At 38.8% G+C, this 15,084-nt stretch overlaps 3 protein-coding genes across 3 annotated transcripts in view; 2 read left to right on the forward strand and 1 right to left on the reverse strand.

Annotated features, from left to right (window-relative positions):
- The first annotated feature begins 154 nt into the window (after positions 1-154).
- Positions 155-2,444, forward strand: LOC146465447 (uncharacterized). Its single transcript, XM_085128841.1, has 2 exons — positions 155-1,501; positions 2,415-2,444. Exons 1-2 carry the CDS (start codon positions 155-157, stop codon positions 2,442-2,444), a joined length of 1,377 nt encoding a protein of 458 aa, XP_084984967.1.
- A 524-nt stretch (positions 2,445-2,968) lies between these two features.
- Positions 2,969-6,428, reverse strand: LOC146465448 (putative myosin light chain kinase DDB_G0292624). The gene is made up of 2 exons (XM_085128696.1): positions 6,008-6,428; positions 2,969-4,101 (listed from the first exon to the last, which is right to left on the reverse strand). The coding sequence occupies exons 1-2, from the start codon at positions 6,371-6,373 to the stop codon at positions 3,478-3,480; spliced, it is 990 nt and encodes a 329-aa protein (XP_084984822.1). The 5' UTR covers positions 6,374-6,428; the 3' UTR covers positions 2,969-3,477.
- A 5,467-nt stretch (positions 6,429-11,895) lies between these two features.
- The window catches only part of LOC146465449 (uncharacterized), a 4,585-nt gene continuing 1,396 nt past the window's right edge, over positions 11,896-15,084 (forward strand). The window contains exons 1-2 of the mRNA XM_085128635.1: positions 11,896-12,318; positions 14,272-14,604. Of these exons, the coding sequence (XP_084984761.1) occupies positions 11,959-12,318; positions 14,272-14,604 (693 nt within the window). The 5' untranslated portion in view covers positions 11,896-11,958. The remainder of the gene's footprint in view (positions 12,319-14,271; positions 14,605-15,084) is intronic.

Genomic DNA, 15,084 nt, shown 5'->3' on the forward strand with positions numbered 1-15,084 from the left:
AGACAAGAAAACTATAAAAGAACTTAAAGAGAAGAACTACGTATGCCTTCCCAGCGATAAAGGTACTGAATTCTACGTCATACAACAGGACACATACACACGGGTCGCCCTTGACCATCTTAATGACGCCAACACCTACCAAAAAGTGTCCCGCATGTCAGCCAAGACAGTCGAAAATAAAGTAAACACAGCCTGGAAGAAGATCTGCCCTCAAAATGAATTCCCTCCCTTTGTCCAAAAGAGCTTCCTTGCGTCAAACACAGACCTGCCCAAATTCTACCATCTCATCAAGACCCACAAAGCAGGTCCCGATATCAAACTACGACCTATCGTATCCAATGTCAACGGACCCACCCAACGGATTTCATGGCTTCTCGCCAACGCCCTCAAACCTATGCTAAAAAATGTCCCAGCCCATTTAGAAAACAGTCTCGAACTTATTAGATGCATCCAAGCTGGCGGTCTCACCACAAACAAAGCGCTACCTTATCCATGTAGCCTCGATGTGGTGTCCTCATACACCACAATACCTATACAAGAAGCCATCACCAACGCTACAGACAGAATCCAAAACCCAGTACTCCACCTCTCCAAACAAGACGTCTCAGACCTCCTCCAAGTCACGCTAAACAACATGTACTTCTCCTTCAGAGATCAAGTCTTTCGCCAAAGAGAAGGCCTACCTATGGGTTCTAGCATTTCAAGCATATTGGCCATCCTATTTATGGATAAACTTGAATCCATCGCCCTCTCCTCGCACCTAATGATAAACCCTTACAAGAGATATGTAGACGACATCTATCTCCAAACGACTAATGAAGAAACAGCTGACCACTTCCACAAGATAATAAACAATGTGCACCCTAACTTGAAATTTGAAATCGAAAAACCACAAGGAACACCGAATGGCCTGTCGCTGTCGTTGCTGGACTTCAAAGTCACCATATCACAGGATGGCAACAGCTCTTTTGAATTCTACAAAAAGCCAGCCAAAAAACCACTATTTGTCCACTATCAGTCAGCCATGCCAACCAAATCCAAACTCAACTTCATTCGCAACGAGAGAAAACGCATTGAAGACAGATGCTCCTCAAACACATCCACAAAACAACACCTGGGCGCATTCGATGACATCCTTCGCCTTAACGGCTACCCAGAGAATAGTATAGAGCAAACTAAATGCCCACAAAATCTTCAACGCAACTCTCAGCCTACCGGCACGGAGTGGTCGTACCTTAAGATCCCTTACATTTCTGAGCGACTCAATCACAAGATCACTAACATTTTTAGAAAGGAAAACATCCCAGTACGCGTTGCCCACAAGTCCTACACGCTCAGACAAGCCCTATCCCACACCTCCACGGAGCGCAAATGCACCAGAGACAAATGCCCCATCGCTAACACCGGATTGTGTTTACGAAGAAATGCAGTGTACCAGCTCACGTGCAACAGCTGTGATCAACATTACATTGGTAGCACAACACGCTTCATCCATGACCGCGTAAGAGAACACATCCATAACGATAGCTCCTCCGTCAAAAAACACATCTCTTCCTGCCAGAACAACGACCATAAAGGCATCAACATCAAAATTATTATGAGCGAAAACGATCCCGCTAATCTACGCCTCTACGAAGCATTTTATATCAGAAAATACAAACCGACACTCAATTCCCGAGAGGAATGTACTGAATTTGCGGAACTGCTATTTTAATATTTAATTTTAGACACTACAAGCCATCATTAGAACCTTGTATACGCTCGCAGTTTATTTCTATTTTTATTTCTATAGCTTTCACACATACGTCGCATTTTTTACACATTTCACCCTTCACCCTACACTCTCTTTGTATATATATATATATATATATATATAGCGCGCGCGGAATATTTTCTCATCCCTGATGATGCCGTTGATCGGCGAAAGCTTGGATTTCAGTTTTTAGTTTTTAGTTTTTAAACAGCAGTGTAAGGCCTCAATTGAACAGTTTTTATATATTTTTAACCATGCTGCTGAAGGACAACATGAACAAATAAATAAATAAATAAATAATGGCAATATAAAATCTTTGAATTCATATTATTTTTTAAAAAAATGATTCATATGACGTGGAATACCTTCATATCTCGTCCAAATATATGTCCAGTAAAATTTAATCTCTGATATTTCTGAAATATCTACATACTAACTTGCATTCAACAAGTGGTTCTACAATCGATATCTTTGGCGGTTTTTGCACTGTGCGCTGTGGAAACAGAGTAATTATGCTCGCAAAATCTAGGATTGTTATATATTTTAAAGCTTTGTGGATGTATTGTTGCCTGGAGTTGTTGATTAATTCTCCATCCTATTCTTTTCTTCTCAAATTCTCTCAAAAATCATTCAAACGTTAATTTTGTTTTACCTGTACAAGACTCATGCGCGGCAGAGTGGACGAATGTAAATGGGGAAAGAAATAAAAGAGGGCTAAATGTTTTTACATGCCACCACACAGACAATCTGACCTCAAGCCGGCGAAATGTCTGAACAGTGCACAGAAACATTTCTGTGTCCATCTCTCCCTGGGTCTATTTGTTCCTCGTATCCTTTTTTTGTGTTCATCATTAACTTCAGCATAGTATTTAAAATGTTATAAAGGGCCTAGTTAGTTTCGTGTCAATAAAACAAAATAAATCTCGATCCGTTCGGAGCAATTTTCTTAGACCTAGCTGGAAATACTGCCGGGTTTATAAGCGCGGAAAACACCAAAATGAATAGGCCATTTCCGAGTTGCTTTGAACCTCATTATGAAAGCGAGGCTAAGTGCAAAGCTTTTATCATAAAAATTAGTTTCCATTCATGTGCAAACAAAACTAATTTCCATGTGAAAAGCTTTGCACTTAGCCTCGTTTTCCTGATGAGGTTCGCAGCAATTCGGAACAAATGGACTATTTTATTTGTGACCTAATTTAGCGAACAAAACAAATCTCACCCTGACCACCATTCACTTTCATTTCTATGGAACAACTTTACCAAAGCCGACTGATCACACTGAAATGTACTGATATAACATGAAAAATTAAACGTATATTTAGCACCTTGACAGTGTTAGAAGATCCCCGTATTTGGAGATTTGAACAAAACCTGAAAGTACATGAATATTAAATCACATAACTAGGACAGACGTTCTCAAACGCATTATTTAAAAGTCGAGATCTTTGAAAAATCATTTTACAGTTACATAATCAAAAGATGGTTCCGTACATTGTCTCAATGTGGACAATCGCTGACGAATAGTGAAACATTATATTACAGATAAACTTACGACTACTTTTTTAGTGTCTTTTGGACCTTGACGAATATTTAGATATTAGAGGTTATAACTACGCAGATCTTAAATTGTCTTCTTTTTCGTAGTTTTATCTGCAGTAGTCTGAAACATTTAGCTTAAACTTGTTATATTGTTCGTGTTTTCATCAGAAGCAGTCTGACGTTCTCTAACTTAAAACGTCCGTCTCTGGCAGCTGTCTTCTGAGTGTAGAGTCTTTGAGGTTCATTCTTCGAAACTTCAACATGGCGCGCACACCACAAATCACTGCTGCAAAGTTTCTCCTCTGAATATGTTTCTGTGGTAACTGCGGCGCCTCCATCTGTAACCATGGGTGGCTAAGCGCCTCTGAAGCTGTTGGTCTTTTACTGGGTTCCACAACAAGTAATCGCTGAACAAGATCTTTAGCCTCACGTGATACATTGTCCCAATATGGCGAAGGCATCGTGTAATGTCCTTGTAGAATAGACAACAATAATTTTTCGTCGCTACTGCTCCAAAATGGGGGATAACCCGCTAGAAGAATGAACAGAATGACACCGGAGGCCCACATATCAACTGGCAAGCCAATCATGTCCTCCAAAATTGTCTCTGGCGCAAGAAACAGGGGTGCGCCGCTTGCATCACAACTGATGACGTCAGAGTTATCCGGCAGTTCTCGCGCCAGACCAAAATCAGCGAGTTTGACGGTCACGTGATAGGAGTCATTTGATCGGCTGAGCAGAAGGTTATCTACTTTGACGTCACGATGGACAATTCGTTTTTCGTGAAGGTATTCCAGGGCTTGTAAAAGCTGCCACAAAAATAAAATATTGAGTCAGACAAACTTAGGTCAGATCAAAAATGATAAAAAAACAAAGAAACTGCGAAGGAATGAATGCGCTAGTTTTCAAATGGTCGTGGGCACCTCTGAAAGACCTTGCACAACAAATAAACAGTCACACAGGAAAGTGTCGTGGATGGTCAAATTTCAACCGATCACATGTTTATATGACTGCATCCTTTGTATAAAATACACTGGATGCAGATTACAAGAGGCAAACACTTTTGGTTTTGGTGACAAAATTATTCAAAATCAGTATTCAAGCATGATAAACAAATGAAAATGTGACTCAAATATATGGTTGCCAACTAAATTAAAAGAAACACATCTCGCAGTTCGTTGATTAACATATCTCGACCTTCTGTTTTGGTCGTCACAAAATGCCAAAAATAACTAAAAATGTTTTCAACGCCCACTCTTCCGGCCACGGGTCTTGACGGTTAGAGGGACAGAATCACGCTATTTTCAGTAACACATCGAAAATCGGAAAGACGCTATTCGGTTGATTGCAGCCAAGATATAATGACAAAATTCCATTAAAAGACCATCAGAATGCAAAGAAACTATCCTATGACAAGATAGAGAGGGGTTTAAATTTGAAAACGTCTGGCGGACGTTTTCAAATTTCGCTGTTTGGTTGTACTATATTTTTGTTCAACCTTTCGTCTTACAATCACTATTAATATTTCTTTAAATTAGCGATTGAGAAATTAATTAACACAGTGTTCAAAGCTTAAATTTAGTGAATTTTGGCCAAAAATCATGATATCTCCCATCAATCTCCCATGATACTGCCCCTTTAAACAAACACAGAACTGCTAAAATCACTCTGACAGAAAAGGCCATTGACAAATTCCGTTGTCCTCTTCGTTTGAATCAAAATTCTGGGCATGTTTTTGAGATCAGATCGTTATCATAGTGCTTGACCAGGGCAAAACTGATCGATCAGTTGAATGGGAGTTACAGATCTTCAACAAGAGGCAAACACTTTTGGATTTGGAAAGTGTCGTGGATGGTCAAATTTCAACCGATCACATGTTTATATGACTGCATCCTTTGTATAAAATACACTGGATGCAGATTACAAGAGGCAAACACTTTTGGTTTTGGTGACAAAATTATTCAAAATCAGTATTCAAGCCTGTTAAACATTTGTAAATGTGACTCAAATATATGGTTGCCAACTAAATTAAAAGAAACACATCTCGCAGTTCGTTGATGAACATATCTCGACGTTTTGTTTTGGTCGTCACATAATGCCAAAAATAACTAAAAATGTTTTCAACGCCCACTCTTCTAGATAGAGAAAACCACCCGGTCACGGGTCTTTACGATTAAACAAACACAGAACGGCTAAAATCACTCTGGCAGAAAAGGCCATTAACAAATTCCGTTGTCCTCTTTGTTTGAATCATGATAATATATCAATGATAACGTCATGGGTGGGAAGGTCACATGATTCTCTTGTGACGTGCACGTGACGATTGAAAACACTCGGTTCGACTGCTGTCAGGTCACCAACTTTAGTAGTTTATATCACTTCCTTAATTCTAAGAACGCTGAGGCCGATAGAGATCGTACAACGGAAGTCGCATATTTGTGCATTAAAACGTGCAAAACAAAACTGATCAGTTGAATGGGAATTACAGATCTTCAACAAAATGGTCAACAAGAGGGCGATTGAAGGCATTTCAAAACTGTTACACATTTGACCAAACGGAATCGTGCTATTAGCGGGTAGACTTGTTCTTGAACCTCACAAATGAAACTCTAACATTTGAATCATTGCCAACTGTGAAACACTTGAAGAATGGAGTATCTTTCAATTAAAAAGAAGATAGTCAACCGCTATCACAAGTTTTTTCAGTTTACTTACTTGTTTCATAATGCAGCGAGCTTGTTCCTCGCTGTAGACGTTTTGCTCAACGATCTCATCAAATAAACTCCCTCCATCCATGTACTCGCAAACAAGTAACAAGGACGAATTATCCTTGAAGGTTCTGTGTAGCGCGACGATGTTTTCGTGCTTCAAATCTTTCCAAATTTCTTTTTCTTCTTCTCTGGCTTGCATCTCTGAAAAGTCCAGACTTCGTGGCAGTTGTTTGACAGCAAACGTTTTCCCGCTTTCCCTCTCGAGGCATTTGTAAACCTTGGCGAAAGATCCCTCGCCAAGACGTCCTTGAATTTCGAACTCTTCCTCGAACAATTGTGAATTACTGAACTCAAAATATTGAGATGGCATTTTCGGAAGTTAAATAAACCAGCACAGCTTGAACTCTCTGTTGATTCTCCCAGGATGGAGTTGAAGCGCGCCTTTTATTGTCGCAGAACCCATCAAACGTCACGTTTAAACCAGCCAATCGATGTGCGTCGTTTCGATTAGGCGTCCATTTCAGTATTTCCGTGGGCGTTGATGAAAAGAGGGCTCATCCGCGTTATTTTTAGACATGCTTCCGCGCCATTTACTGACACTCCAATGATAACATTTGACAACAGTCAAAGCTTGACCGTCATCTTTGACTACTGTGTCTGTTGATAAACGCTCAAGAGTAACCATTTAATAAAACGCAACTGAACTATTCTAAACCTGCAAAGTCTAACGCACTTAAATGACAATGATGTAACTGCACGCATTAGCCTAATTTAGAAAAGAAACGCGTGTAATTGTATAATAAGAATTACATAAATTTAGAAGCATTACAATAGTGTTATATAAGGCTTGGGATTTTACTATGCTCGTGATTGTAGGAAAAGTACTTATTGCTCAGATGAAACTGAGTAAATCTTAGAACAATTGTAATGTAAGGGCAGATCGAGTCAGAACGATAGAATTGAGAACGGAATACTCTCTACTGGGAATAGAGAATAGTGACTTGATCTCGGAGATTGTTGGAATGTTAGAATAAACCTTCAGGAAAGGAAAAATACAGTCCTCTTCAGCTTGTGAACTGGCGAGTGCTGAGTCCGCAAAAGACACTGAAAAGATTGCGCGACACATCTCCTGTGTGTTTTAGCCTTCGTTAGCTCGATTTCCAGATGGGAAGAGGTGAACTTTAAGAGGCATTTTTTTTTTCAGCTTTAACGTGGCTTCAAGGTAAGAAAACGGAGACAAAATTCGGGGTATGCAATTTAATTGGAGGTAATTTAAGCTATTGTAGCAGGGAAATTGACTGTGGATTTTTCAAATGTTTAGTTTAGTCAGCCTCTGGCACCTATAGGGTTATCCAAACAAGACAATAGTCAAAACACGGAAACTTCTTTAATTTTTTTTTTTTTTAATTAAAATGGGTGTTGCCATAGGAAAGTACTATAAAATCTCACACATGAGGGTTTTATCTAAGGACTCAAAAGTTAAAACCCCATTATAGTTTAAAGTGGCTTAACCAGCTTTTTTAAAAAATCCTGGCGTGAGATACTCGATACCACTGAGCAGATCACAGCTCAAATTGATCAAAATCCCCTGAGCAATGTGGGAGGACTGGTTTAACTCTTAACACTCAATTACAACCCGACTTAATTATACTGGAGAAATTTGCATTCATGATACAGCGTTAGCGCTGCCTTGTACATTTTGCCTCTCTGTTCCATCCGTGAAATTGATTCAGAAATTATCCCACAATATCAGGGTTTTTTTTTTTTTGGGGGGGGGGGGGTGAGGGTTCTTCGTTGAGTTTTCTTTAACCGTAATCCTTTATTTTCCTACCACAAATCTTATAAGGGACCTTACAGGTTACTTGCGGATGCACCTAATGTGTGATCCAATTAAACAGCACTGGGAGAAGAACATTAAAAGCGTGCGAATCGGAAACTGACGAACTTTATGATTGGAAATTTCCGCTAATAATGCCGAGAGCCATGACTGAAACAAATTCTGGATCGACGCCGACTATTCACCTATTCCTACGAAAGTTACGTAAAACACTTTTCAAGCGTAAACTGCATGAATTGCTTTTAAAGGTTCTGGAGACTGAGAAGGTGTATGTTGATATAAACTCTGTAACTCGTATCAATCTTATGTCACTACTTAGTTAGCTTGCATTTAACTTTCTAAATAATTTTTAGTCATTTAGGTGTCTTATTTATTCATTTATTTTCTTATTTAATTCTCTTTCTCTTTGTTTAATGAATCATTTCTATTTTTGTGCTGTTAATTTTCCGTTCCTTTTGAGCGTGCAAACAACTGTAAATGCTACCCACCTCGAATAGCCCTTGCTAATTGTGGGTATGTAATATTGTAATTTGTCTTTTCTTATAATAAATTGTCGTTGTTTTTATTCCACAAAAATGGCATAAAGGGGCTCAACAGCCATTTCTTGCAGCGGCTCACAAAAATCTGAGTCACAGCAATGAATTTAAGCTCCCGCATACGCGATGGGTTTTCAAATCCACACGCAAATTCGTTACCATAAAGTCGTCACAACCAGACAGCTCAAATATCCCTAGCCAAGCGCCTTTTTTGGCTTCAATAGATGTCCACCAGAATTGCGGCAACACACATCAGTAAAAGCTTTTTGTTAAAAAGCGTTTACCTTATTGCGGAGCTATAGCATCCGATGCTTGCGAGTGACTTGAAAGTAACAACAGTTTCTGCCCGCGTACGTGTATCAGTGTTGTGGTTCAAAATTGTTGGGGGTTAAAAATTTTCAAACCATTTTGATTTTTATTTCCCTTTGTCTCATGTTATGATAATGAATACTGCACAAAGGAAACTGAAAAATTAAACTGGTTTGAAAATTTTTAAACCAAAAATAAATATAAACCACAAGATATACCGTCATTCGGTCCGATTTCAGAGACCATAAAACAAGTGACGACAAAATTTTTTGTTACTTCTGCGGTGGAAATAAAATCAGTAATTAAACTGTCTGCGGAAGTCCTCTTAGAATCTCTCTGTGTGATCACACTTTATCTCTTCCTTCCACAGTGCCAATGTCTATGAGTAATTTGGTACCGAATCACTCCGGCTGATAGTACCGTATAAACTTCCCGCGTTACCAGAATTTTTTGTCAAAATAATTATTGTTTTGCTTCAAAACGTTCTGTGCCGGAAAGAACTGACCTATACTTTATTAGCTCCCGGTGTAATATTAAAGATTGGTTTTTGTCTTGGAAAGAAATGATTCCAAGCACAAGCACCACTGAAACTGCCTAAGGTGACGCAATTTCTGATGCTCCCAGAATCTATCATCTCATTTCAATGTGTTGAATAATAAAACAATTATCTTCCTCAATCCTGGCCCACGCTCTCGTCGGCTAGGTATCGGGCGATATTTCGCGCAATTTCGCAGGATCATAGAATTGTTAAAAATCCAAAGCGTGCTTTGAAAAAATAGAGAGAAACGCTATTCACAGGTTTTGCATATGCTATTTTTGTGTACCTATATGTAAATATGAAACTTCCTTGAGAATTAGACTACGAGAAATCTCTTATTTTTCTTTAGGACAGTAAAGCCAGCGAACCAAGCGAGCGCGTGCGAAAATTGTTCACTCACGGAGGCAATTTTCGCGCGCGAAAATTGTTTCCTCGCGGAGTCAATTTTCGCGCGCTCGCTCGCGTGGATCGCTCGCTTCTCTCGAGTTCTGAGAAAACTAAGGAACTGCTTCTAGTCTAACAAGAACAGTCTGCAAATCGACATTAAATTCTCGAAACGGTGAAAGTTATTAGAATGCAACTTGTAGTCTGAGTGACACCTCCACAATACGCAACACTTTTAACATCTTAATTATCTCGATGTTAACTTTTGTTATTGTCGTGTACTTTCAACTGAACTTGACAACCAGATTCATATAGGAGTTCAGTACTACGCAGAGATACATTTATATTTCTGTACCCAAAAACCTAGGTACAAAGCATGATTTACGAAATTTTGAGCAATTGCGAAAATTTTGCAAGCACTAGAAAATTTTAAGGGACCATTCGATACCCCAACTCTATATCCAATTCGACTAGCTCATACAAATTATATTTTGAAACGGTGTGCGTCGAACTAATACACGCGCGCGTTTTAGGACAAACGTTTGCAGGAAAAGTCAATTAATTACAACATAGAGCATAAACTTTTCTTGAATTGTTTAGCTGTTTAGTCCATTTTGTTCTGCGAAACCGTAGAAAAATGTTGTAGTTTTCGTTTCCATCTTTTATTGCAGTTTTTTTATTTTATTTATTAATTATTAATTATAACATAGAGCATAAACGTTTCTTGCATTGTTTAGCTGTTTAGTCCATTTCGTTCTGCGAAACCGTAGGAAAATGTTGTAGTTTTCGTTTTCATCTTTTATTGCAGTTTTTTACTTTATTTATTTGGTAAGGTTGTTTATAAACACACCAAATGAAAAATTAATATTACTTACCAAAATGAAAATGCATAATTACCTTTTAACAAATCATTGAAGAGATAAGTTATAGATAAACTAAAAATTGACCGTGTAGCAAGCACCACTAACACATTGAATTGGAGACAATATTTGGAAAATTTTCTGGGTCTGTCGCGAGGAAAGTAAATACAGCGAATTTTCATACATCAGTAATGTCAGTTAAAATTATATACAAAGACGTGGCCTAAAACTTATTGCTTTTGCAACGTCCACTCTTTACCCCAATATTAACGCATACAATTCTCATTATCAATTAATCAGTATGCTAGAGAAATTTGTTTTAAAATCGAGCCGTTTTATTGTTCTCATGATATAACTTGTATGTTCACTGATACTGATAACTGCAAGAAGAAAATAGATACTTGTCAGGGCTAGGGTTCTAAGAGCTACGAAACACGCTCATAAATTGCATGACTCCCGGGGGGGGGGGGTACTCCCATAAATTTCGGATAGGTGTGTGCCGCCCAGGTTTTTAAACCCTGACCCTATATTTAAGGATAAGAGAAACAAAAATTGATACCCTATTAAAGGCATAAACCCGAAAAATGACACCTTATTCAATGGAAAATCATGAACGGCTTTATTTCGTTTCTATAACAGATGACTTGTTTCTCGTGTAGCTGGGCATTTACGCACTTGAATTTTAGCTCATACAACTTAGGTACCCTATCTAAGGATCACACCAGGAACACAATGCTTACACGTGCAAAAAATGATATCCTATTTAAGGATCGAGACTCTCAAAAACCATACCCTATCGGGCGGCACTGACATACCTATCTAGCCCATATATGGGAGTAACCCCCCCCCCCCCCCCCGGGGCGTGACTTCGCCCTGATGACGTTTTGTCGATAGTGTGAACCACGCTTAACACTACAAAAATAATTTCTTTCGTTTTCGAAGAGGCTGATATGTCGTTAAAAATGTGATAAAAGGCCAGTAACAGCTAGATAATAAATTCGGAGAATATAATCCCGTTTCCAAAAACTGTGTGTTGCTAAATAAGCTTCTAATAATAACCAAAACTAGGTTTTCAATACCACAAAAGAAAACTACACTGGCTAAAAAAGTAAAAATTCAATGTTGCAGGAAAAGGAAGTTCTGAGTTTTGTTTTGTGGCATGTTGACGCAAAACAGTACATCTGCTTTAAAAGTTTAGTAAATTATTCTCCGAAATAATTCAACGATACAAAGGAGCCACCTGAACATCTATCTATAGATGCAAAAAATGACGAACTTTGCTAATAACTCTAAATTATTTATTACCTGACATAGCTTAGACAAATACGAAAAAGACTGCAACAGAAGATGATCGTTTTAAGAGAAGAAGTAACTGAATTTAAAACATGATATGGACAACTTCGACAGGATTGCTTCGCACACATTATTAGCACATATGACGCTACAAAACTTAACTTGATGTGAAGCTAGTGTAATCTAGCTAGAAAGACGATGGCCGCAAGGTCTGACACATTTGTTCTCCTCCTTTTTCTACTTCAGTTGCAAATTGCTGAAGCTGAAACAAGCTGCAGCAAAGGAAAGTGCCAAAACTATTTACTTGATGTCTACGGAGATGCCGTGGAGAACTCCGAGTTAGTTGGTCATGTTTTTAAAAAGTCTGCGACACTGAACCCAATTCTTTGCCATAGCTTGTGTGTGGACCATTGTCGTTGTTTGTCATTTAACTATAAGGAAAATGCCAATGAAGACGTTTGCGAATTAAACGAGGAAAGCCATATCACCAAAAAGAGCTCCCTCAAGCATTCGCACGGCTCACGATATTATAACCATCGACGAAACTCCAGTAAACAGGTTAGTTAATACAGTTCTTGCATGTTCGGTGTGAATAGTGAATTTTATCTTTCATTAGATATCAGAGACAACTTTAATTTCAGAAACATATTCTCTACATATATAATCTTAAGAGCGCAGTGTCATAGCTGTAACAGGGGCTTTTGGGGCTTTTTTAGCTCTGCGGCTAAGCGAGAGGTGCCCTGCTACCTACCGGGATCTTTTACATCAAGTGGACCAGATCTTCTTCACAGGAACATAGCGTTTGTTGTAGATCTTGACTCATTCTCTTACAAGCAGAACTCAAAAGCTTTTACTGAAGAACATTTGTCATATAAGACCCGTAGCCAATAGTATTTTGACAATTCAATTTCACTTGCGTAAGCTTAACAAATGGAGGAAATTCTAAAAAAATTACTTTTCGCGCCTTTACAAACTGAAGCTCATTTCTCATTCGAAAGAACAGCAGGTGTTCAACACCTATGTGTGTTACTTGACGGCTACAAAGGCTCCCGGATATTTCCTAAACTGAGTGAAATCTATTTTTACCGAAAAATGTCCCGTAACATAGCATATAAAAGATAACCAAGCCCTGAAACCAACGCTAGGGCCGCTTGCCACACACGACCACATGTCGACGCCGGACTGCAATCCTTGTAGCTTGTGAGGAAGCCAAGTTCTCGTCGAGTTGACGGGGAAAGTGTTACTGAGTATAGCGATTCCGGCTCTATTTGGAGACTAGGATGTCACTAAGTTCTGGATATACGTTTTGTTAACTCGACTAAGTGTACGACTTATTAAGAGCTGTCTATGATGGATATTTTACGGGAAAAAAGCCTAACCTCCATTTCTATTATCCCAAAATAATCAAGACGGTTTAGAGCTGTAATTGGAGCACGTAACGGTTCATATCTGTTCCGAATGCTTCGATCGCCTCAGAAATTAGGAATAAGTTTGAAAGAAAATCTTAAGTTGTTATCGGCAAAATGTCAGTTCAAAATTTCGCAACTGTGGAAAACTAATTCCTATCATTTGCGGAGGGGCAAATATCTCAATAAAAATGCGAAGTAAGGTCAGCTAGCATTTTCATAAAGCCAACAGAAGCTTTCCAGTGAATTCGGGGAGGAGTATTCCGTTTAATTCTCAAAACTTTCTGCAACTTAAATTTTCCGCTCAAGCATCAGAACAGATCATATTGTGTTAGCTTTTAAACATTGGTCGTTAAAAAGGAACGAAACGATCTCTAAACATAGGAGACAATATGGTAGGAGGTTTTCTTTAAGGTGTCCCTAGCCTGTCGCAATTTTGATTCGGCAAAATAATAAAGAGCGAACAAAATCATAAGAAGTTTTTTTTTTGTACCACAGCCGAGTCGTATGAGAAGCTCAGTTTAATTTAAGGGTTTTCGTACAAATTTGTAACCAGAATTTGATATAAACAGTAACATACTTCTAGTAAAAAAGCACTGCTCGATATTTAGCTTTCATTTGAATGCCGAAAGAATGATCCGGCGCTATTGACCATATCTTCCGCTCAATATGCAAAAGCATGAAGGACGTACCTCAACACAATGTAGCAGTGAAAGGAACAAGTCACAGATATATTGTGGCTAAACTTAGGAAAAATTGTTCCAGAAATAATCTTAAGTTTTCATGTACTTTCATGTGCCACGGCAAGGGAGGTTTAATGCGGCAAAAAACTTGAGGCTACAAGTTTTCTCTTATTTTGCACAGAGTAAACTGAGCGATCCAACACACGAGTGTGACAAGACAACAACCTCCCACATGGTTTGCTGCTTTACTATTCCCAGGGAAAAATAAGAGGACCGGCAGACTTATCACAGTCTTCGAAAACTTGTGCGCTCAGTGGCAGCTGTTGGGTCTAAACCACTTGCATAAAATTGTTGGGTGTAACAGGACCTTTTCGAGAAACTGCAGTTAGTCACAAATGTTTGTTCTGTTTCCATAACAACAGGGTATGACGTCATGCGATGATGACGCTACATGCGTTAATGGCTGTTGCAAGAGCAACCCTTGTGTCAATGGAGGAACCTGTGAAGAAGTATGTGAGCCCACGAGTGTTCGATACCGCTGTCATTGTCCCGTTCCATTTATTGACAGGCACTGCGATCGAAGGGCCACCAGCTGCCAGGCCTACAAAGCAGCAGGCGAGGTCACCTCTGGCTTATACAACATCACTGATGACAGCAATCGAACCTTGCAAGTGTTCTGTGACTTTCACGCTGAGCCTGGTTATGCTTGGAACTTGATCGAGTCCTTCAGCCTGTCCAACGTCGGTCTTTTTGGGGTAACGTTAGCTAATTTGAATATTTCTTAGAGGACGCAACAATTGAAAAGTTATAGTTAGCGTTAACCATTTGCTCGAAAAATCAAATGCACTTTTGCTCTTGAGTTCAAGAAGACAAATCTCTGGGTGAACAAGAAATCTTGATAGTTTTCTGCTATATTCTTAGAATACCGGCAGTCCCGTATTTTTCTTCGGGATACCAAGGCTTAGTTATACATAGACAAATAAAAACAAACGATAAAAACGAACAACGTTTCGGAGTCGTCATGACGCCATTATTAAGTTCAAAGTGATAGAAATAAATAAAGTCAATTTCAGAAATAGTTCACCAAAAAATAACATAATGTCTGAATATATAATGTAGCTTGAATTGAGTCCGATTGCACATTGAGAGATGGTGTTAACTCTCTAATTAGCAACATTTCGTAAACTAAGCAATCGAACTTATTCAGAAAAATATCTATCAAGGTTTTTAGGGAC

Source organism: Pavona decussata, unplaced genomic scaffold (genome assembly GCF_977016875.1).
Source record: "Pavona decussata unplaced genomic scaffold, jaPavDecu1.1 SCAFFOLD_156, whole genome shotgun sequence".
NCBI lineage: Eukaryota > Metazoa > Cnidaria > Anthozoa > Scleractinia > Agariciidae > Pavona > Pavona decussata.